General features: G+C 42.2%; 2 protein-coding genes across 3 annotated transcripts; one reads left to right on the forward strand and one right to left on the reverse strand.

Moving 5' to 3' along the window:
- Positions 1-254: 254 nt before the first annotated feature.
- pold1 (polymerase (DNA directed), delta 1, catalytic subunit) lies at positions 255-10,321 on the reverse strand. The gene is made up of 27 exons (XM_014341017.2): positions 10,125-10,321; positions 9,072-9,267; positions 8,811-8,924; positions 8,470-8,610; positions 8,141-8,266; positions 7,719-7,887; positions 7,258-7,372; positions 6,998-7,127; positions 6,692-6,858; positions 6,482-6,586; positions 6,182-6,322; positions 5,959-6,069; positions 5,686-5,877; positions 5,520-5,608; positions 5,306-5,422; positions 4,786-4,899; positions 4,500-4,647; positions 3,974-4,069; positions 3,752-3,889; positions 1,946-2,121; positions 1,616-1,768; positions 1,420-1,522; positions 1,197-1,329; positions 906-1,019; positions 753-805; positions 537-634; positions 255-432 (listed from the first exon to the last, which is right to left on the reverse strand). The coding sequence occupies exons 2-27, from the start codon at positions 9,256-9,258 to the stop codon at positions 345-347; spliced, it is 3,318 nt and encodes a 1,105-aa protein (XP_014196503.1). The 5' UTR covers positions 9,259-9,267; positions 10,125-10,321; the 3' UTR covers positions 255-344.
- Positions 10,322-12,129: 1,808 nt separating this feature from the next.
- Positions 12,130-22,455, forward strand: gys1 (glycogen synthase 1 (muscle)). Of its 2 annotated transcripts, none has more exons than XM_014341019.2 (16): positions 12,130-12,330; positions 14,241-14,359; positions 14,457-14,638; positions 16,814-17,005; positions 17,156-17,341; positions 17,504-17,648; positions 18,047-18,164; positions 18,299-18,419; positions 18,560-18,666; positions 18,764-18,823; positions 19,082-19,274; positions 19,523-19,649; positions 19,731-19,826; positions 19,925-20,088; positions 20,857-20,937; positions 21,069-22,455. In XM_014341019.2, the coding sequence occupies exons 2-16, from the start codon at positions 14,242-14,244 to the stop codon at positions 21,312-21,314; spliced, it is 2,136 nt and encodes a 711-aa protein (XP_014196505.1). In that variant the 5' UTR covers positions 12,130-12,330; position 14,241; the 3' UTR covers positions 21,315-22,455. The 2 variants fall into 2 exon arrangements, with proteins under 2 accessions (XP_014196505.1, XP_014196504.1); XM_014341018.2 differs by having other exon boundaries at positions 12,131-12,330; positions 14,201-14,359.
- The last annotated feature ends 25 nt before the right edge of the window (positions 22,456-22,480 follow it).

A 22,480-nucleotide genomic window follows, 5' to 3' on the forward strand; every position in this document is an offset into this window, starting at 1 on the left:
TCATTTCTGTGAAATTATGCACTTTGATGTCAAAGACTCGGGTGTGTAAGTACGTACACAGCTGAACAGGGTCAATCAGAAACTGGAGATGTGACGCTGTTGACGTGTTGATTCATCACTTCTAATGAGATTCCCTTTTAAATGTTCAGTGAGTAAAAATCACAATTTCTTTTTGGATTTTATTTTACAAAACTCTACTTATTGTCATTTATTCATATTAGAAAACATAAAAAAAAAATAGTCATATATATGCATTTCTTCTTTTTTTTTAACAAAAGAGAAAATACAGTGAAAGGTCGTCTGAAATTAGGCACATGAGCGATCTCAGCGAGCTAGCGTCTCCCTCACCATCCAAAACGAGACACCAGCTTGCTCTGGTCGTCCAGGTCTTTCTGAACCTTTTTCCTCATGTAGAAGATCGGACAATCCCGGCTGCAGAGGAGACAGCGGGTACAGCGTTATTGTAATTCTGCTGCAAACCAATCAACCGTTGCCCGTTATCATGAAAATGATCATAATGTCCTTCATATACACACCTGGTGCACAGCACATCTTCATGGAGTGAGCCTTGACAGCGCTGACACTGAGTCCACAAGCGAGAGAAACGCTCCTCCAGCGCATTCAGGTGAAAGATCTGTGGTCGATAATGTGGACTAATTAGCAATGCACTAAGACAGACCTAAATTTTATTGGTTTTGTTTTTATCTCCCGACACTCTGATAGAGCAGAGCTATTCTGCTCTGCCACTTTACCTCTTTTTGGTAGAGCTCAGATTCTTTCTTCTTGCAGAAATCACACACGGCCGCTGCAAAGATGCACATTACATGTTATGTGCAAAACTTCCAGCTTTGTCATTTTCCAAAACACCAGCTGAAGTAAAGAAGGTGGAAATTGCACACACACACCATCTGTCTTGAGCACAGCTTTGCAGCCAATACAGGTGCTTCTCTTCTGAGCAAACGCCATGAGGCCTCCAACCTTTGAAGTTAACACAGTTTTACAGCGTGTGTGGTCGCCCTCTGAAACACACCACCAAAGAGCAACGATAAGATTCACAGTAACACATCACACCTCTTACGATTATGTTCACAATAACTGTTTTTGGAAAGTCTAGTTCTTATTTTTATTTCAGTTAACTTTTTTAAACTCGTATTTTCCATACATGTTAAAATACTAGGTCAGGTGTGCTGACTTACTGAGCAGGATGCTCTCTGCTTTGCTCTCTCCCAGGATGGGCTCAAATATTCTCAACAGAGGTTTGGACAGCTGCTGCTCCAGGTAGTATTGTGTGTCAATGGGAATGTTGTTCTCCAGCACGTAGATGGGGTCCTGAATGGAAATGTGGTATGGGGATCATTATCAAAGCTGAATGTTTCCACTAAGAAAGAAACAGATGAAACATCAACACGCCCTACACACCTCTGACTTCATGTATGCCGCTGCTCCCTTCGCAGCCTTGATGATGACATATGGGACTCGGTCTCCCAGGTTGGGGGCGCTACCTGCATCTCTTTTCCTCATCCTGTAAATCAGATTTAAAGGCTTAAACGTTTTTTTTCTCTAACATCTTATTTGAAGGAAGACATCTCGGTATCTAGTTATCAACCAATCGGACCTCTCTGCTAGCTCCACGTGCGCCTGCTTGCCAGCGTACTCCTGGGCAGTGCGCGTTAGCTCCTTGGTGATGACCAGCTGGCTGATGTCGATGCGATTGCAGAGCAGGTCTGAGATCACCTCTTTGGCGTGTTCCACGGCCCCCTGGGGATCCCTGAAGAAACATCACAACAGCTCTGGTTGTTGTTTTTAAGCCATGTCAGCATCTCTGGTTCATAATCAACCAGACTGTCAAAGACAGAGCTGAGCAAATTAAGTCCAAAGTTTAGAAATCATGACTTATTTCTGGACTCCACAAAATAAACTGAGTGCAGCCAGAGTATGCGTTTACCTGTCTATGAGGATTTTCTGCAGACAGGTGTTGATGAGGTTAGCCACCAGAGGGCAGTTGTCTCTGCGGACGGTCTCAATTCCTTTGCAGTCCATTTTGTCATGCGTGCTTGCACTGGAGGAGAAATACAGGCCTGCGTAGCGCTTCTTATTGATCAACAGATATGGGTAGTACACCTGGTGAAATATTAATAAAGACATAATTAATACAACAGCTCTTTGAAAGCATCAGGTCTAAGCTAAGAGGACCTGACTGCAAACCCCGGTCACCTTTAGACCTTCACTAGGACTCAGGATAGAGGAAGACCGTGACACATACAGAAAGCAAAAGGCCAAACATGGGGCAGCTGAACTGAAACATGACACACAGTCCTGGACTGTGCTGAACAGCGCGAATCTGGTAAATACTGGAAATTACTTGCTGGCTTGTACTGCTTGGTTACAATTTAAAAAGAAAAAATCCATCTAATTATCTTTCTAATTATCTGATATGCACCACTGCAAAGGTAAAATAATGAAGGTCATTCCAAATTAACCAAACTCTCAAGGCAAACTAATTTTCAATCACAAAGTGAAAGTGAACTTTGTAGTGTTTGTTTTTATTTTTATGTGGCCAATTATATTCACAACACAGACCTGCATCATGAAATAAAGCCATAATATGAGCGCCCCCTGTTGGAGTAGGGGGGGCAGTTCCTGCTTCAGTGACAACAACAGGCTACAAAACTGTTCGGGACTTTATCATCTTGCAGAGGCAGTTTTTCAGGTAATAGGTCAGTGCTTTTTGAACATTAAGATCTTCAGATCACCTCATCTTAATCCATTTGAATTAAGATGATTTGAGGTTTGAAAACTAGAACCCTGCCTTGCAGCTGCAGGTTTCTGTCACACAGTCACACTGCCATTCATAACAGTGTTTAACCAGATTCATAACAGGCTGCTTAAATAAATTAAGGGGAACACTTAATCATCACAGCATAATGCAAAATTATTTCAGCTTAAGGGATGCAAGTCTGTTCATTTAACCTGCACCGATGTTGAGGCGCCAGCAACATTTGCAGCATGAACGGTATGAAGCGCATGTCGTGGCATGACTAGATTGTATTTGCAGCGAATAAAGTGGGCGTAAAATGCAGAGACAAATATTTACAAGATATAAAAGATAAACAAATAGATCTGCAGCTGTTATTTATTAAACTACATTCACACCAAAACTAAGAACTTCAAGACAGACAAACATGATTCCATCACATTTTTACACTGGTCGCTCCCCAGTTGGCCTTGCACCCAGCACATCCTTGCTGTTGCTCCACTGGTAGCAAATAGGTATTTACATTTTTTCCCCCTCAATCAAAAGAAAGTTTTCCACAGTCATGCATTTGAGTGAACTGGTGGACATGCAAATACCACTCAAGCTGCACGCCACTGGGCTATATGCAAAGGTCACAGTAAAAGCTGTCAGACCCTTATACCATGGTCATGAAGCCTGTTCCTCCAGGAGCAGATGACAGTGCTGCTGTTGGGCTCAGAATCTTCTATGTGTGCTTTGTGTAACAGACTGTAAAACCAGTCAGGAGGAAAGAGGAGAGACCGTGACCACCACCTGGAAAAACCACTTCTCTTTTTGGGGGCCATCTTGTTGTTGCCTTTGGCATGCACTAGTTGTCACTTTCATTTGCACCAAAACAGCTGAAACTGTTTCACAATGGCTCATATGTCCTAACAGGACAAAAATATCGAGACCAAGTGTTTTAAGCAGTGCACATGTAGAGAAGTCGGAGAAGACATTTCTGGACTGAACCGGTACCTTCTCAAACTCCAGTTTGATGGGTGGTGTGAAATGGGATGATACCCACTCGGCCGCCTCTCTCCCGATATCCATGGCCTCTTTTACTGTTGCAACTCCGAGCTTTACCATGACAGAGTCCGTGTCTCCATAAATTACCTGAACAGGACAACAAAACATATAAAGTGTTTTTGATACATCAGATCATCAAGGAATAAGAGATTGGTTCATAACTGGGCTCACCCTGGCGTCAGCCTGGTAGCCATTGGAAAGTGTGTACTTAGACTCCACCAGCTGCTTGGTTTGCTCAATCATCTGTCTTCCAAAACCAGTGACACTCTGGATGAGACAAAATGCAATATTTCAATACATTTAAATCACTAAATTACCAATGATGCTGGAAAAACATTTAGCATTTCAGCCACACTGCAGGTCAGAACTTTTGATGTTTAGGGAAAAGATCTTCTCACAAAACAGCCTGAAACTGAGATCACTGTAGTTCAGCTATCACCTACAGAAAGTCTTTGTTTTTGTATTTTTTTGGGGGGTAGGGTAACATTTTTCTCCACCTGTTCTGTGGTTTCTTTTTCAACACTAATCTTTGCCCTACATCTCTGATGTTTTCTGTTTACATCTGTGCACAATACAAAGTACTGTGCAAAGTAGTTTAATGAAGGCAACTTGGTTTAGACTGACAAATGCAGTGTTGCAGATCCTGAATTGTGAACAATTGATGTCCAAAACAAGTCATCCGATCTAAAGCGCTGACCTGTGAGATCTCTAGGCAGGGCAGTTTGCCCACTTGGGCCCCCGTGAAGCCATACACAGAGTTCGCGCTGATTTTGAGGGCCAGCTGTCGGCCGTCCAGCACCTGCTTCTTGAAGGGGTCCGTTTCCTTTTTTAGCTCTGCTTTGGCCCTGCAGACAGACGGTGGGATCACACAGGTTGTGAACTCATAGATCAACTATTTCCAACTCAACTCTTCTTCTACAGCTTTTGGAAGATCGTCATTCCAGTCCAAACAGTTTCTGTGATTGATTTTAAACAATTCAAACCTCTTTCGGGCAGACAGCAGGTTTTCCAGGATCTCTGGGAGAAGTCCCTTTCTTAGAGAACTCTTCACAAAGAGATCGCCTGTTGGAGTCTTGATGAAGTCCTCGGGAGCCAGGCTGAACACATACAATCGGTTAATGACTCAGCTTTCACTCAAATATAATATAAACAGTGCATGAATAAAGTGAATTCACATCGTGCACAACTGTTCTGATCTTAACTTGGTTAATGGCCTTAAACTAGCTAAAGAAGCCTACCTATAAATTCAATTGCTTTATTAGTTTCACACGACCCTTTGAATACTGTTCAATATCATTTTTGTAGTTTTCAATGGAAGTAGACAAAACACATTAAGCTTGTTTGTCTGCATGCTTTATTTGGCTGACTTTTAACGCTGGTTCTCTGTCCTGAGACAACCCCAAAGGGATGCAAATCTCAGAATCTCAGAATCCTGAATTTTGCTTGTTAGGAGAATGCATAAACCATTACACCACAGGATCACCTAAAAAGAAAATTGCTTACCCCAGTTTCTCCACTGAGCCTTTCTGCAGCAGAGTGGTGTAGCACAGATTGTGAGCCATCATGATGGACGGATACAAGGAGGAGAAATCCAATGTGGTAATGGGAAGGCTGTAATATCTACACGGAAGAGAGCAGGGTAGAAAATTACATGACAAGGCTGCAGATGTAACACGTGAAGACAACAGTGGACTGACACAAACATAGATGCATTTACCCTTTCTCTGGCTCAATGACAGTAGCTCCAGTGTAGTCCTCGCCTCCTTCTGTCTTTACAACGGGCATTACCAGATCCTGTTTTGTGGCCTAAACATAAACACGCACTCAGTTTCCAAATCCCAGGTATGCAAATGCAGGAGCCATGTTCGCTTCGGCATTGTTACCTGTCGCAGCAGCTGAGAGACTACTTTGATCTGCTGGCCTCGTGAGAGCAGGTACGTGAGAGGCACACCGGTCACTCTGGCCATCTCCATGTAGTTAATCACACACATTAGCTTCTGCAGCAGGCGCAGGGGCAGATAGGCGTCTTTCAGACAGTAGACTGCCAAACGACGGCGCGTCTGTTCATTTCCATTCTGTGACAGAGGAAGAAAGGGAAAAACAAATTAATATTAGATAGTTTTTTTAAATTCCCAACAAGGCTGTCTTGATCTTACCTGCAAATCAGTGATGATTGAGTGCTGCACATCCTCCTTCTGCTCTTGCAAAAAGTGGAAACTCACAGCGTTCAATGTGTATGAGCGCAACTTATAATCCCTGAGAAGAACCTGAAAGAAAAGGCACCAACTCAAAGCTCAGTCTTCCCCTAACAACATTCCCAAGTACAAAATGTACCGCATAATGTCTTTGTTGACCACCACAGAAAGAGAAAGTACTGACCTGCAGCAGGTCGAACTGAACACGGCCCTCCATGTTAATGGTCTTGTTTTCTCTGCGGCCCATCTGCTTGCTCTGAAAATTCAAGTCTTTCAAAACTGATTTGATGCCTCGCACTCGGCCCAAGTACGGAAAATAATTCACCTGAAAATGAGAGAACATTTATCACCTAGTGGATAAACACGGGAATGAGTGAGCAATTAGGTTTTTCCATTAAATCGTCAATATACATGTTGAAGCTTCATCTTTCAAGAATATTTCAGGCTTTGTCAGTGGACTAAAATAAATGAAGCTCCATCTAACCTTTAAAGCAGCTGCCCTGTTGAGCAAGTACGGAAAGTCAAAGTTTTGGATGTTGTAGCCAGTAATAATGTCCGGATCAACAGTCCTCAAAAACTCAGCCCAGCTCTGCTCATACAGACACAAAACAAAAAAAATGTGACTTGAAAGGAAACAAAGAAACCATATCAAACTATGTATGCATTTCACTGCTTTAAGTGTACACGTTTATACCTGCAGTAACTTTGTCTCTTGTGTGAAGCACAGTATCTGAGAGCCGACGATGCTGGCGCAGGACTGCAGGGTGAAGACTGTGCGAATGAAGGGCTCCGTTTCACCCTGACGCTGCACCATAGATGCAATTTGAATCACAGGATCTTTGTCCGGCTCAGGGAAGATTCCTGGAAGTAAAGAGGCAACACCAGAGTCATTTGATTTTCATCAAGTTAGACCAGCCTTGGTCATGCGCTTAAATAACTTTTTAACAGTTATTCTAACGCGGAGTAAGAACTCCAGAGAATTCTTGTGTAAACAAAGCACCTTTTCTTCCTGCGCACTCTATGTCAAAGCTGAGGACTCTGAGTGGTGCAATCCTCTGCCACTCTCCCTCTGCAGGGTGACTTATCAGATCCTTCCATCCCACATCCACCTCATACTGACACAAGGAGGCCTGGAGGAAAAGAACAAGAGTGGCAAAGTTCACAAACACCATTTACCTATACAAATACATTAAAACCGCATGATCGAACATGAAATTAAACTAGTGACCAAGGTAACATCGTGAGAGATTGTACACCCACCTTTCCTGGGGACTGAGAACTCGTGTTACCCGTGCTCTTCTCTTCGCGCACTCTGTACTTCCCTTTTGGGAGCTCAATCCAACAGCAACCCACCACGTCGCTGTCCACCATAAACCTGACAACACATACACATGCATGAACATATACACACACAGTCTAAAGAGACACAATGTTGTTGTTTTTTTAAATTTACTGGCAGTTTTCTACATACAACATTTATCCACATAACTTCGTTAATTACAATAAATGGCTTCCTTTGAACACTTTAACAATGCTGGGATTTCAACAGTGTTTTTGCATCAACAAAACGCTACAGTGAGTATAAGTTTAACCTTCGGTTTCTTTTGGTATTTTCAAAAAAGGATACAGCTTCCTTTTGTGTATTTAAACGATAACGGTCATTTTCATCTCTCCACCACGTTTTCAAAATTATTTTGTACCTTTTTCTTAAGCACACACACCTGATTTCAAAGTCTATGTTGGCCTCGTAGGATTGGTAATTGCTGGTAGGGAAATGGGCAAACTTAAAGCCCTGTTCCAGCAGTCTCTTTGCGGGGGCGATGAGACGAGGCATCGCCATGGTTATCCGTAAGAAATCGATAATGCGTTTCCCATGGTAACCATACATGCCTGTGAGAAAGAAACAAAAAAACAAAAACAAAAAGAGGGATTAGTGACGTTTTATCTCAAGTGAACACCATTTTGTTTTATAATCGTATAAGATTGTAACACACAGTAATAAAGTATAAAAGTTAATGTATTACTGAATGTTGCTATCCAACAAGGTTCAAGACCTTGATCACAACACACATCTGCATTTGTGCTGGTCTTCACAGACTCTGTTTTTTTGCTTTTTTCCACTTAATAATAAACTTGTACTCACTCTCTTTGCGGGTGATGTCCACAGCCAACACTGTGACTGAGATATTGTCCTTATTGGAGCGCATGTCCTTCAGGACAGCAGAGTTCAGCTCCTTTTTAAATTCCACCAGGTGAGCAGACGTGAACCCTTTTCAATTAAAGCAACCAGAGGGCAACATTAGATTTAGAGCATGAATTACATTTTCATTATTTTCTCCCTAAAAGCACAAATTAGACAGCTCAGAACAAAGAGAAGAGGTTGCAGCTGTAACAGCTACTTTAAAGCTACTTATAGTGAGGAAACGTAGTATATCACATAAATGCAAAGTCAACATGATGACAAGCACTCACCATTTGGAGCAGGGACGTAGAAGTAAGGGGCAAAGCCGTGAACATGGCAGCACACGCTGTTGCCATTGTCTGTTACACCAAACATCCGAATGATTGGCACTTTTCCTTGCGACTGACCGGGCATGCCCGCTACCGTTTCCCCTGCATGACACAAAACCATTGAAAGCCAAATTACACACCACAATATTCATGAGCAACAACGAATATGCTCTGAAAGGTTGATATAACTGTAAGTCAGCTCGGATGTTTTCATATCATGCTACAAGCTCGCCAGGTCGATATTTCTGGGACTCAAATTTAGAGCAAAAGCAGCTTTGACAAACATTATATTTGATAATTACCCAAATAGTAGTCCAGATCAATCTGCTGGAACACCAGAGTATCAGATGATGGGTCCAGTGAGGGGGCAGGAGGACGTCGCCAACGAGGGTTTAGGTCTGCTGAGAAAAGGTCACCTGACAGGATGGAAGAAGAAATTAAATTATCATGCTTGAGGGATCTGTAACTTTACTACAGGTCACTAAATAACTCATTAAATTCCTCCTGTGTGATGAGAACATTTACATCACCTGTGAATGTGCGCTTTGCAGTTTAATACTCACCTACTGGAATAACATCGTGTCCTGCCTGCCCCTCCATCTCCTCTGCATCCATATCTGCTTCTTCAAACATGGACAACTCCTCTTCAAACTGCGAAGGACTGTCCTCCCATTCACCCATCGTTTTACCCCGTTTGGCCTGGGATGGACCACCCATGAGACGGCTGCCGTTGTGTCGTTTATGATCCATGCCTGCAAGCTGATTTAAAGAAAACTTGGTAAAAATCTATGGAACAAACTTGGAGGTTAAAAGTCTGTAATATGTTTAAGCACTTAAATGTGCAAGCTCATGCGGTCAAAGTGTAGTTAGGAAAATGAGTTTTAGTTAACATAAAGCTCGGCATTTAACATATTCTTCTAACCATTTTCTAAACAGAAATGAACCAAAATTGTTTATGCAAGGAAAATCCTGTAAGTATGACTCTTTGCTCAGTCTATATTACTCCTGATCTGTATCAGTATACTCATATAATGAGTAAATATGTAATGTAGGCCAGTGACAGATAAAATTAGTGCAATGCTTTCAGTAATAACTCATTATAGCTGCACTGGAGGGTATTTACAAGTGAAAGGTAGAATGTACAGAGAGTTACAATAAGAAGAAGGAGCGATATCAGAACACAGGATAAAAGGGAACACATGCAGTCTCGACACCGACCGTCAAAAACACAGTAAAACATAAACTGGTGCTTATTAGTCATGGGACTAGTAGTAATCATCCACAACCTTCCCACAGCCTGTTGCCATGTTACTGTGAGTGCTGTCGCACACCTTGTAGCTCCACACAGCACACTACACAGTTAGCCTCACATCCAAACAGTGCAGGTCTCTGCCCCCTTCACCTCTACATTTGTGATAATTCATCCACGTGTCAGTGGCGTACTTTCAAATGTAACATTTGACTGGAAGGTATGAAATTATATGGCACTCAATAATGGAGCAGTAAAGCCTCATGACAAGGTACACGGACGTTTCTTTTCTTTGTAAGAGCTAAGGCAGTAAGCTAGCGCGCGGGTATAAACACATACAGGTCTCGCGCCCTCGGGCTAATCTTACCCAGCTGTAGAAGCAATCCTTCCGTGAAATCTGCCACGAAAACTTATCAGTGGCTGCTGCGTTTCTAACTTCTAAACGCCTAACAATGGCACTTCTTCACAACAGAACCGGACTGAGAACTGCTCCCGCCACCCTTCTTTGATTTGCAAACTTTCACCGACGAACGCGCGGAAATTTTGCGTCTAGATACCAGGCTAAGAAATAAAGCAATGGCCAATCACGTCACAGAATGGGCGGAAACCTAACGGCATAAAAGAGGAAGTTGAGTGCGACTCGACTAAACCCAGTGCAACAAAAAGACCGTGCTTTCCCGGCAAAATGACGTCGGATAGTACGTAGTAGTAACGGAGGGAAATTTGCTTTTTTTTAACCGTCTTTCCTGTTTGTTTGTTTTTTAGATAGACAGATAAATAGATATTTGGCATGCTTCATTCATTTAAGTAGTGTAATTGAGTTAGAATTGGCAAATTAGTTAATTGTTTATTCATGCATGCTTATACACCTATTAAATCGTTAATACATGCCTATATATGGATATAAATTACTTTATTTTTCTTATATAGTCATAAGAACAGACTGAATATATAATATGTGTTGTCACTTTAAATGACTTCACTTTTAATAAAAACTGTTAAATCCTCATGGCAGGAGGAAATGGCTGATAAAGTGTCTGCACTTGTATCTGAACTCAACAGTCTCATCCAGCGAATACGTGATGGACTGGACTAAATCAAGACTATACTTTCTAAACTATGACTGCTGCAGATGTATTATTGAGCAATAGAATATAGTTTGGAGATAAGCTGTTTTGCACAATTTGGAGTTGACAAGAGGAAGTGTACTAATCTACAGATGAAAGAAAAACGTAAAGTGGCTTTCGTAAAGGGTAAGGTTACCACGTGCCAGCAGAACACTTTTAGTACTGGTTCTTCCAGTGTCCTCGGAGCTCTGCTAAAAAATATGAACATTATAGTCAAAATATTTTCTCCATTTTGGTGGTTTGATGATTTTGTGCTGGGAAAAGGTTATGTTGTATCTTACAGTAAAGTACTGGCATTTAAATGCATTTTTTACAGTATTATTACTGTGTTCGCATTTACAATACACTACTACTGTGTACTATTTTAAATGAAATTACAAAAGAAGAATTATAGCAGTGATTTAATATTTTCCAATAATCTTTTGCAGTTAGAGTAATATACTCTATACATATAGTACGGTTTCTTACTGTACACATAGGAAAACAGCATTCCTAAAGAAAGCTGAGATCCTTCATTGTGTGCAGCAACATTTCTAGAGTGGCAGCAGAGATCATTTTCAGTGTGGTGGAGAACACCGTCACACTGGCCCAGTGTCTCCCACAGGGGTTCGGTGGTGGCTGGGATCTAGTGGAGGCCATAACATATGATTCACATTCTCATCACACCATTCAGTGACTCCCTGTGGAGGAGCACTGCTGTCCAGGAAAAGACCACTCCTATCAGACTATAAATGCTTTTTAGTAAGTTCAATGTGATCACTCAGAACTACTCTGTGTCCGTTTGCCCTGACCCCTCTCTCAATAACATGCCAGCAAATATCCGCCCGCAGCATAACAGAACCACTGGATCTCTTCACTGTAGGGATGGAGAGGTCAAGGTTTTACTTTAATCTGATACCTCTAAGTAGCTCCATAGGTAGGATAGTCCACGAATGTCTCTAGTCATACTGTATTTTTTAAAACTATAGCCCTCTGAGAAGCTTATAAATAGCTCTGGCTCTCCCCCTTCTCACAGGAAACTAGAAAAAGCTCCCTGCTGTACGTGACTCCCCTCTTGTGTACGGCTAAAACATTCGTTCACCAGCTCTTTAACCACTTCCCAGCCAATCGCACGTCCCCGCCGAGGAAAACACCCAGTTCCTGTGATGTTTTGTGTAAAAGGCGGAGACACGGAGAAGCCAGGGGCCAATAGGAGTGCAGTTCATGAATAATGTGTGGGCGGAGACTCCAAGCTCACCAACCCAGCCTCCTTCCTGCATCGCAGGCCATGAGCGTCCCGTCCCTCCGCACGACCCGAGCGCACCGGGCCAATGTGAATCGCTGACATTTAACCAACGCCGCCGCCCCCTTCTTCTTCTCACTCTGCGCTGTTATTCTTTTTATGGACGGACTGCGACAGCTGCCAATGCGTGCTTCATCTTCGTGAAGTTGGGACAAAACTGAAGGGTAAGTGAACATCTTTATTTCAGCCTGCCCGGTGATAATAGAATACATCCTAAGCGTGCGCGCATCGGTTCAGGACGCGGCGTCTGTGTTTTTCCGCAGCAGTGATGCAGTAGGTGCTTCATGTCACGTTCGCCACGAAACTCACGATAGACACGCACACAGGCGTGTTGTTGCTCCCTGGGGTCTCAAGACGTGCCTGTCTTGGGACATTGTGCCCTTTTCCCAGCAATGTGGACCTGCTGAGCAGTAAACACTCTATTCACTAAAAGGGACGTCAGCAAGGTCACGATGGTAATGATGATGATGATGGTGATGATGGTTTACAATGAAATCCTAATGAGGCAGATAGGAACCCCTTCACAGAGCCGGGGGGAATCCCATGTGGATTTCCAGAGAAAGTTTAATTCAGCAGTAAGGTGTTTACGCTCAGGATCGGTGTAAAGCATGGTGATGGTGGACTGAGGACCTTTCATATCTCGCTATAAAAACACAATCAGAACAGAATCTTCGAGGGGCTACATCCAAAAAATAAGAAGGCAAATTTATGCAAAGCTTAAGTGTTTGGTTTGTCATCAACTTGAAGGCTTCTCCGTCTGTGAGTGCCCGGGGTCAGCCTTGTATTCAGTGCTATCAGTAGCAGCTCAGCGCAAACACGCTGGAATTTGAGTATCATCTTCTTCCTTACAGTAAAAAAAAAAAAATTACATTAAAAAAAATCAAAGCGCAGACAGGATTTTTGTAACATGTGGAAAAGGCTATTGGTTTGCATGCATGAACATCAGCTGATTGCTTTTTACAGTAGCTCATCATCAGCAACATTTGCTACAGGATCAAGTTTATACCTGATCAGTGTCCTTATCTGTTCATCCGTTCTCATGGCTCTCCCCACTTTGTGGGGCTCTCTGTCCTGGTCGTTGTGTCCTTGGGCAAGACACTTCACCTACCGCCTACTGGTGTTGGCCAGAGGGGCCGATATGGCAGCCTCACTTCTGTCAGTCTGCCCCAGGGCAGCTGTGGCTACTACAGTAGCTTGCCTCCACCAGTGTGTGAATGTGAGAGTGAATGTATAGTGGAACTGTACAGCGCTTTGGGTGCCTTGAAAAGCGCTATATAAATCCAATCCATTATTATTATTATTATTATTATTATTATTATTTGTGCCAGAAGTTTAATCAGATCTACAAGCAGGAACAGAACACCCGGTTTTGAACTCAGAGTAGAGGACTGACCTTTAAATGTCCAGTACTAATGATGCAGGTGCAGGAGTGCTTGGAAATAAAATGTTCTGTCAAAGTGATGTGCATTTCTGTGCATGTGTGAAGAAGAAGCCCTGTGGTTCTATTGGATGGTGACCCAAGGAAACCTGAAGATAGACTACTGTTACTCAATACTTTAGTGCGTTTGTTTGACCAGGCGCTTGGTTCCTGTGAGAGCAGCTGCAGGTTTATCTTATATCAGGGAAAGAGGTGAAATGTGTGGAAATGAGACTTGTGAAAAGAAAAGAGATATGTTGAGTTTGGATTCCAGTTGTGTAATGTCGTAAGAATGATGCAACCGGGCGTGTTGTTTAATGAAAGCGTAAAGGTTTCATACAGCTATGTGAGGAGATGTTGGTTAAGAGGAAATTGCTCATTGAAGCCGCTTGAGGTTAACCTGGTGAAGTTTAAAGATTAAGAGTGGCTTTTGTTTATGATTTAGACAACGTATTAAAAAACATGACGTGCTTTTATCAAAGATGAGGAGTTTAAAATCAGTGTGTGACAGAAATAAACAAGCTGGCAACGTGTATCCAAGTACATGTGAACTGCTTGGAAATAACTGCAGCACATGACAGTTACGTTTTGTGTCTGTGTGTGTGTGTGGTTGTAAGGTGTCCCCGTCTCAGCGGAGTGTCTTCTATATTTACCCAGCATGCCGCTGGCTCGAAGCCTGTCTGTCACGTCCCTGTCAGGACTGGAGGAATGGGACGAGGAGTTTGATTTGGAGGATGCCGTCCTTTTTGAAATAGCCTGGGAAGTTGCTAACAAAGGCAAGTGTTTGGTGGTTTTTGAAGATAATTTAAAAAAATTATGCCAAAAGAAAATGTAGTTTGTGTTGAATCACGTTATATCTTTCTATGTGTGAAGTTGGAGGCATCTACACCGTCATCCAGACCAAAGCCCGTCTGACCTCCGAGGAATGGGGGGAGAACTATTTCCTGGTGGGTCCCTATGTGGAGAGCAACGTGCGCACTCAGGTGGAGCTGATCGAGCCCACAAACCCCGCACTCAAACGGACCATTGACCAGATGAACTCCAGTGGGTGTAAGGTACTACCATATGTAAACTAAAACACAAACACCCCTACACACACACAGACACTGAGTTAAATTTATACGATCCACTGAAGGGTAGTCATCCTAACAACTCGTGGCTGAGGTACTAATAGTTTATTTGTGTATGCATGCAGTGAATGTGCGCTCTAACGCCCAATTAGAGTTCATCTTTCGCTCATCTTTTACATCTGACACACTCCCACTCTGCCCAGCCTTCTGTCCTTGACCACAACTCAAAACCCAGTGACATTTCCCCCGCAAAGGTTAGAAGTTGTATCGATGTCTCTCTGTCTCTCTCTTTCACACAAATGCACTCCAGAAATAGATGACGGTGTGTGATACTTCTAAAGCTTTGTGCTGTGTCATTCTGAGTGTAATGTGGAGTTGTGGGAAAAGGTTAGGACTGGTAGCGGTACCCTTTTAAAGGGGTTAGTGCAGCCAGGTCAGTAAAGCCTGTGTGGTTTACTTTCAGACACAATTGATGGGACAATAAGAGACCAAAGGCAGGCTGCAGCAACACTGAATTTGCATGTTTCATATTATGTTACTAGTTCCTTCCCTCTCCTCTGCTCTTTGTTTCTGTGTGCACATGTGATTTAACAGCAGAGGCATCTGAAGATAACATTACTTATGTTACATTGCTAATAAGGGTGTCCCAGCAACACTCGGTGTGTCTGAAAGTTTGGTTTGTAATGATAGTTTTGTTTAGTTTTGCCCAGTGGATTACAGGTATCATCCCAGGACCCTCCCATTTTCAAACAAAACGTCTAAGGTTTTATGTATCAGAACATAATAAAAATCTATTGATTCTTACTAAATACTGAAATAATTTATATACAACCTGATGAACAACAGTGCATGACATATTCACTGTGCCATTGTTATTTTGCAGAAGCAGTGTGGGGGGGAAAGAGTGCACCCTGTGACTCAGTAGTTTGTAGAAACAGCAGCAGTAACTTTTAGGGATTGTTTTGTTTTTTGTTTGACATTATCAGTCTCTGATCATGGTTGTGGTGGAATTTTGATCCACTCTTCTTTAAACCGTTGCCTCAGTTCATTCAGCTCTTTGTTAATGTCCCACCAGAGTATTTCCATCATGTTCAGGTCTGGACTCTGACCTGAACATGATGGGCCAAGAAAATGCATTGATTCTTTTCTTTTTCAGCCACAAATTTCCTGCCGTCCTTGTAATCATTGTCCTGTTGCAGGACCCATTTTCTACCAAGCTTTAGTTATCGGATATTTGGGCTCACATTTGACCCCTGAATACTTTGATATACACACGGGTTCATAGTGGACTTCATGACTGCAAGGTGCCCCAGTCCTGGGGTTGCAAATAAGCCCACATCATCAGTCCTCCACTGCCGTGCTTGAGAGTCCGTATGAGGTATTTGTGCTGACGTGCTGGGTTTGGTTTTCAACAAATATGGCTCATTGAACAGTTTGACCTTGAGGTGAATTTGCTTTTCCACTCATGGGAAGATTGAGGGATTGTTAACACATACCTGAATGTTCCAGACAAGCAAAACTGGCAAAACGTCTGCTTTTATAGAGTTGCTCACAGTTAATTATCATTTGACTGACTAATTTAAAGTTATCCTATCAATTCTCATGCAATGTCTTTGTTTTTCATGCACTTTCATGCAACCTTTGTTAAATAACAAATTTTTCAGACCTGCTAAAGACTGTAGTAGTAGTGGTAGTAGTTGTGGACACTGAATGAATGGGGCCCAGGGTTGCTTACAGATGCACAAGTGGTGTGGGGGCAGGGTGCCAGCAGTGGAAAGTGGGAGGAGGGGAAATAATTTGCCTGTTCATGGTTCTGTGCAGCCTAAATAAGGCTGAAGGAATGTAAGAACCTCAATGTCATTTTAAGAATTGAAGATGGTGATTTGATTACCAGATGATGTGTTTTTAAAGGTTTATTCATTGCTGGTACAAATTTTAGATCATTAGTTTTGGCATTAGTGTATTAAACTATTCCACTTTAGTTGCGTTCTAAGCAGCATGAATTGCAATTCTAACAACGAGAAATACTCAATCCAGGCTTTCTTAGATTGGAATACATTTTTGTAAAGACATAGATGTCATTCACTTACGTTATGTTAGAGAGAGAAGGACTAACAAGTTTTTTTTTTCTCCCTTTCGCCCTTGTCTGTTTTCTTACAGGTCTACTTTGGCCGCTGGCTTATTGAAGGCAGTCCCTACGTTGTGCTCATTGATATCGCGTTCACCGCCTGGTCTTTAGACTCCTGGAAGAGTGAGCTGTGGGAGCTTTGTTCCATTGGCGTGCCATGGTTTGACCGTGAGGCCAACGATGCGGTGCTGTTTGGTTTCCTGACCGCTTGGCTTCTGGGAGAGGTCAGCAGCTCAGACTTAATACTACACAGCTGATGAGAACGGGCATAAAACATAAAGATGGATTATCTGTAGGTCCTCCAGCAGTTTAAAGGGCTCTTTAAAGCAGCATATTAAACTAATCTGAACCCTTTCTTTCCTTCCAAATCACAGTTTGCAGCCCAGTGTGAGCAGCCTGCGCACATTGTGGCCCATTTCCATGAGTGGCTGGCAGGGCTGGGGCTGGTGTTGTGTAGACAGAGACAGCTTCCAGTGGCAACCATCTTCACCACACATGCTACACTCCTGGGGCGCTACCTGTGTGCTGGAAACGTGGACTTCTATAACAACCTAGCAGAGGTATGTACCTGCTTTTTTATTAAGTATCAGTTCAATAAATAAATAAAGATGCCATCAAGCAGTTGTTGGCTTTGAATGTGTGATTTATATGAATATAAATATGAACTATTTCAAAAAATAGCTGACTACATTATAGACTCTCTGTGGTCTGTCTGTGTTCAGTTCAATGTAGACAAGGAAGCGGGCGATCGACAAATCTACCATCGCTACTGTATAGAGCGTGCAGCGGCACACTGTGCCCACGTCTTCACCACAGTGTCTCAAATTACTGCCATTGAGGCAGAACACCTGCTCAAGAGGAAACCAGGTGTGTAGCAGTGAACTGGTGTGTGTAAGACGGCAGCATGCCTCTAGCTCCCCCTGCAATACTCTGAATATAGAAGTCTGAATATGTAAAATATAATATATACAATATAAAGCTTTCAGTGTAGTATTATTTTAAATTAACCCTTAGAAAATCCTTAAAAATCATGACTCATTTTATCTTAAGAACAAAAAAGTAACAGCTTCCCAAAAACCACTTTAAAAATGTTACATAGTAATATTTTTTTCCACTTTAAATTACTCACTCTTTTAAAACTGCTTCAGCCTGAACTATACATATCGAGTATTAATTATGCTTTGGAGATTTTTAATCTACCTGACTATCAAATCATCACCTTTTCTCTACTGCATGCTTATGCTTTGCCTCACGTGCTTCCACAGATATCGTGACTCCCAACGGGCTCAACGTGAAGAAGTTCTCAGCTATGCACGAGTTTCAAAACCTCCACGCTCAGAGCAAGAGTCGGATTCAGGAGTTTGTCAGGGGACACTTCTATGGGTTAGTCCGCACGTCACAGCGTGTGTAAAGTGCTTAAAAGTTAATGAATTTAGCCAGAAAGGGGAAGTGACAAATCAAGTTGTGTATTTTTATTTTTTTTTTAAATTGTATGTTGGTGACCATCTGACCATCAGACACCTCGACTTCAACCTGGACAAGTGTTTGTTCCTCTTCATCGCTGGGAGGTACGAATTCTCCAACAAAGGAGCCGACATCTTCTTGGAGGCTTTAGCCAGACTCAATTATCTACTGAGAGTACGTATGTGTGGCTGTGTTCACAGATGTGCACATGTGTTCACAGATGTGGAAGGAGAAAGGTCAATCCTAGGTGTTTTTTTTTTTTTTTTAAAAGATAAAACAAAATATAACTCCAGTGTCTGTATGGTCCATCAAAGGTCAACCACAGTGACGTGACAGTGATCGCATTCTTCATCATGCCAGCTCGGACAAACAACTTCAATGTGGAGACCTTGAAGGGCCAAGCAGTCAGGAAGCAGCTCTGGTGAGGTTCTTTACAGATGTAGTTATTCATTTTGAACTTAAAGGAGTAATGGATTTGAATTTTTATTTTATTTTTTTTATTTTTTTGTCCCTGGCAGGGATACTGCTCAGACTGTGAAGGAGCGCTTTGGAAAGAAACTTTATGAGTCACTTCTGGTGTAAGTCGACCCCTTTTTAATCCTGCCTCTTAAAAACTGTAAGATGTAAAAAGTATTAGACACCCAGCTTATTACAACAAATATCTCCTAATAAATAGTCCCCAATAAAGGTATCCATTAAACTTGGATATACCTGAATTTGTAAAAATGTTGAAATCTTATTGGTTTTATTAAATTCAAACCTGCTAATTATTAGATTTTTTGTTTTTTTTTGTGCTGTGAGTTTCGTTTTAACATTAACTCGAGCTTTTTCTTCAGTGGGCAGCTGCCAGATGTGTCGAAGATGCTGGACAAAGAGGATTTCACTATCATGAAGCGCGCCATCTTTGCCACTCAGAGACAGTGCCAGCCTCCGATCTGCACTCACAACATGCTGGAGGACAGCAGCGACCCCATCCTCAACTGTGTTCGCCGCATCGGCCTTTTCAACAGCTCTGCTGACCGGGTCAAGGTAGGTCACGTGACAGGAGGTGACCGCTGGAAGATTCCCTGTCACCTTTCTGGGATTTAAGTTGTTAATTTATTTTGATTTATTTTTTTTAGTTTGTGAGGTATCATAGTCGCACCTGAAAGAAAAAAGTGTTGTGAGCATGATTCTGTAATTTAATTTTTTCCTCAATCTGAATGACCCCTCATGCTGCTGGTTCTGGCAGTGTGCCCTATCTGTCTGTAACACTGAATTTCTTCTTCATCTGTTAGATTATCTTCCATCCCGAGTTCCTTTCATCCACCTCTCCTCTTCTTCCAATGGACTACGAGGAGTTTGTAAGAGGTTGCCACCTTGGCGTCTTTCCCTCTTACTATGAGCCCTGGGGCTACACACCTGGTATGATTCATTCATGCTGACAAGATGCATCTACGTGTGTATTAATATAAAAGTACTAATTATTGTTTCCCTGTTTATCAGCTGAGTGCACTGTCATGGGAATTCCATCAATCTCCACTAACCTGTCAGGTTTTGGCTGTTTCATGGAGGAACACATAGCAGACCCAACGGCATATGGTGCATCTTCATGCCTTCTCTTCTAAATTCTACTGTTTTTCAAAAGAAGTTCTCTTTTTAAGATAATCAGGAAAAACTGCTGCTTTTTCGCTTTGCAGGTATCTACATCCTGGACCGCAGGTGTCGGGGTGTGGACGAGTCATGTAACCAGCTCACTTCCTTCCTGTTCCAGTTTTGCAAGCAGAGCCGCCGCCAACGGATCATCCAGAGGAACCGCACTGAGCGTCTGAGCGATCTCTTGGACTGGAAATACCTCGGCAGGGTAACATTACAAATCCTGTTGCACATCTCTGGACCCCTCAGCCTGCATTGTCTTTGTTGTTTTCCTTCTTGATCAGGGGTGTCAAACATAAGGCCCACGGTCCAGAATCGGCCCGCCAAAGGCTCCAGTTCAGTCTTTTTGGCAGGTTTGGAAAATGTGAAGGGGGGCATACATTTCTGAGCTTTTCCTGCTGTTAAAGTCCTCCCCGTGGCCATTCATACTACAAAAGTAATTGAGTAATATATAAACAATTAAATGACAAAAGGAGAAAAAAAAGGAACTATCTACTATAGAAATGTATGCTTCTACGTTTGGTTCACATTTAAAAAACAAAACAAAACTGAACAGTCTACACAATGAATGAACAGAACTTTTTCTGTGATTTTGCACATTTATATCTTATGGTTTAATCCAAAGAGACGCGCTGACAGGCTTTTCTTTATCACGAGATGTATTGTTGAAATTGCACTTCTCTTTCTTATGTCTCAGGAGTTAAATGTGTATTTAAAGTTCTTTAGACTGACAGACAGGAGAGTTTCACTCGTCGGCCTTCTTGAGCTCAGTGGGCTGTGTGTTGCCCACCATCTAACATCAGATCAGATCCTTGCTCTAGATTTTACTTAAAGTTCTTTAGTTATTGAAAGAAACTCCTTCTTTGGAGTTTCTTGTGTATTTCTCTAGTATTTGCAACAACAAGTCTCACAGATAAAATCTTTACAACAGTTATTTATTTATTTATTTTTAATTTCTCCTTCTTTTCTGCATTAGTATTATATAGCTGCCCGCCACATGGCCCTGGCTAAAGCCTTCCCTGACACCTTCATATATGAACCTCAGGATACAGCCCAAGTAAGTTAACTTGTATTTTTTTTTAATAGACACAGTATTTAAAACAAATGTGAGGTTTTTTTTTATTTTTTATTTTTTTTGAAGCGTCCTCTTCCTGTTTATGTTTTTAATACTTTCACTCCTGTCCTCAGACCGCCGGTTTCCGTTACCCCCGACCAGCCTCAGTGCCACCATCTCCAGCCCTGTCCCGCCACTCCTCCCCGCACCACAGCGAGGCTGAAGACAACGAAGATGACGAGCGCTACGACGAGGACCTGGAGGCCGAAAAGGACAAGGTGAACATCCGCCAGCCCTACACGCTGCCTATGAAAAACAAGTCCATCGCCATCATCGGGGCCAACGGGAATGGCGACGAGGTGACGAGCGAGAAAAACTGAGACCGACGCACTACTGCTAAACCTCACTAGTGAAACTCTTATCTGTGGTTCAAGTTGTCCGTGTAGACGACTGTGGCTGCGTGAACGCGTGTGACGAATTTAATATTGGCATGTTGTGACAAAATGCATTACTGTCAGTGTCTTCCCAACCTGTGCGTACCTCAGAATTTTTAAAAACAGTATCTGTCAGTTTGATATATTTTGGTATTGTTTCAGTTACACCAGCAGTGTGACCGGTAGTTTGCTTTGTGAAGTAAATGCAGCAACTTAAAAGGAAAAAGGTTAACTGACAGATCAACACATAGGAAAACAAATCAGGATTGCTGGATTTTTGTAGAATACTAACAGTGAGTAACGTGGATCTAACAGAGGATCATTAATATTAACAGCAAACTGTGGAGTCGGATTTTATACTTGATTCAAACGTAGGTCAGGGCTGGGAGAACAGCTTATCTCTCCTTTTTTTTTACCAGCTTACCATCTCTACAAGTTCAAAACGGGAAGCTTCCTGTGAAAAAGCCCACATAGCAATATTATGCATTAAGAGCCAGAAAGAGCATCTGTTCTTTTTGTCGTTTTCACTCGTGCCCCACATGATGTGACAACCATACAGTGCTTCACACTTGACTTTCTACCTTTTTTGTAGCATTTTTTTTCTTTTCTTTCTTTCACGCGCCTTGTTTTTTGCATAACCTCTCAAAATAGAAACAAAATGAAGAGCACACACTGATAATGCTGAAAATGCTCTCGTTCGGAGAATGGTGTCGGCTTGTGTGTGAGTGTGTTCTCATTTTGTTTCTGTGCCTTACAGTATCACAGTGTGTCCACTGTACTCCTGCTGTGTTTGTGTGCGCTTGTGTGTGGAGATTATTCCTTGGTTCGCCTGTTTCAGCAAGTATTTATTTGTGAAATGAAAAGAGGTAAGACAGAGGGGAAAGGGTACTGTGTCCTAAGATGGAAACTGTGTTTACAGGTAGAAGACCTGACAGAGAGAAAGGGCTGAAAAACAAGCTACTGTATGTCTTGAGTATTTGTTTTGGAAAAAAGGAAATGGTTTTGCCAGCCGTATACTGTCACTATCACTCCATTTCTCACAATCTTGCACCAGATGAACATATAATAAAATTGAAATATCTATATACACCTGTTTGGTGTTTTATAAACAG

Source organism: Haplochromis burtoni, unplaced genomic scaffold (genome assembly GCF_018398535.1).
Source record: "Haplochromis burtoni strain Fernald_Lab_line unplaced genomic scaffold, NCSU_Asbu1 Contig_424, whole genome shotgun sequence".
NCBI lineage: Eukaryota > Metazoa > Chordata > Actinopteri > Cichliformes > Cichlidae > Haplochromis > Haplochromis burtoni.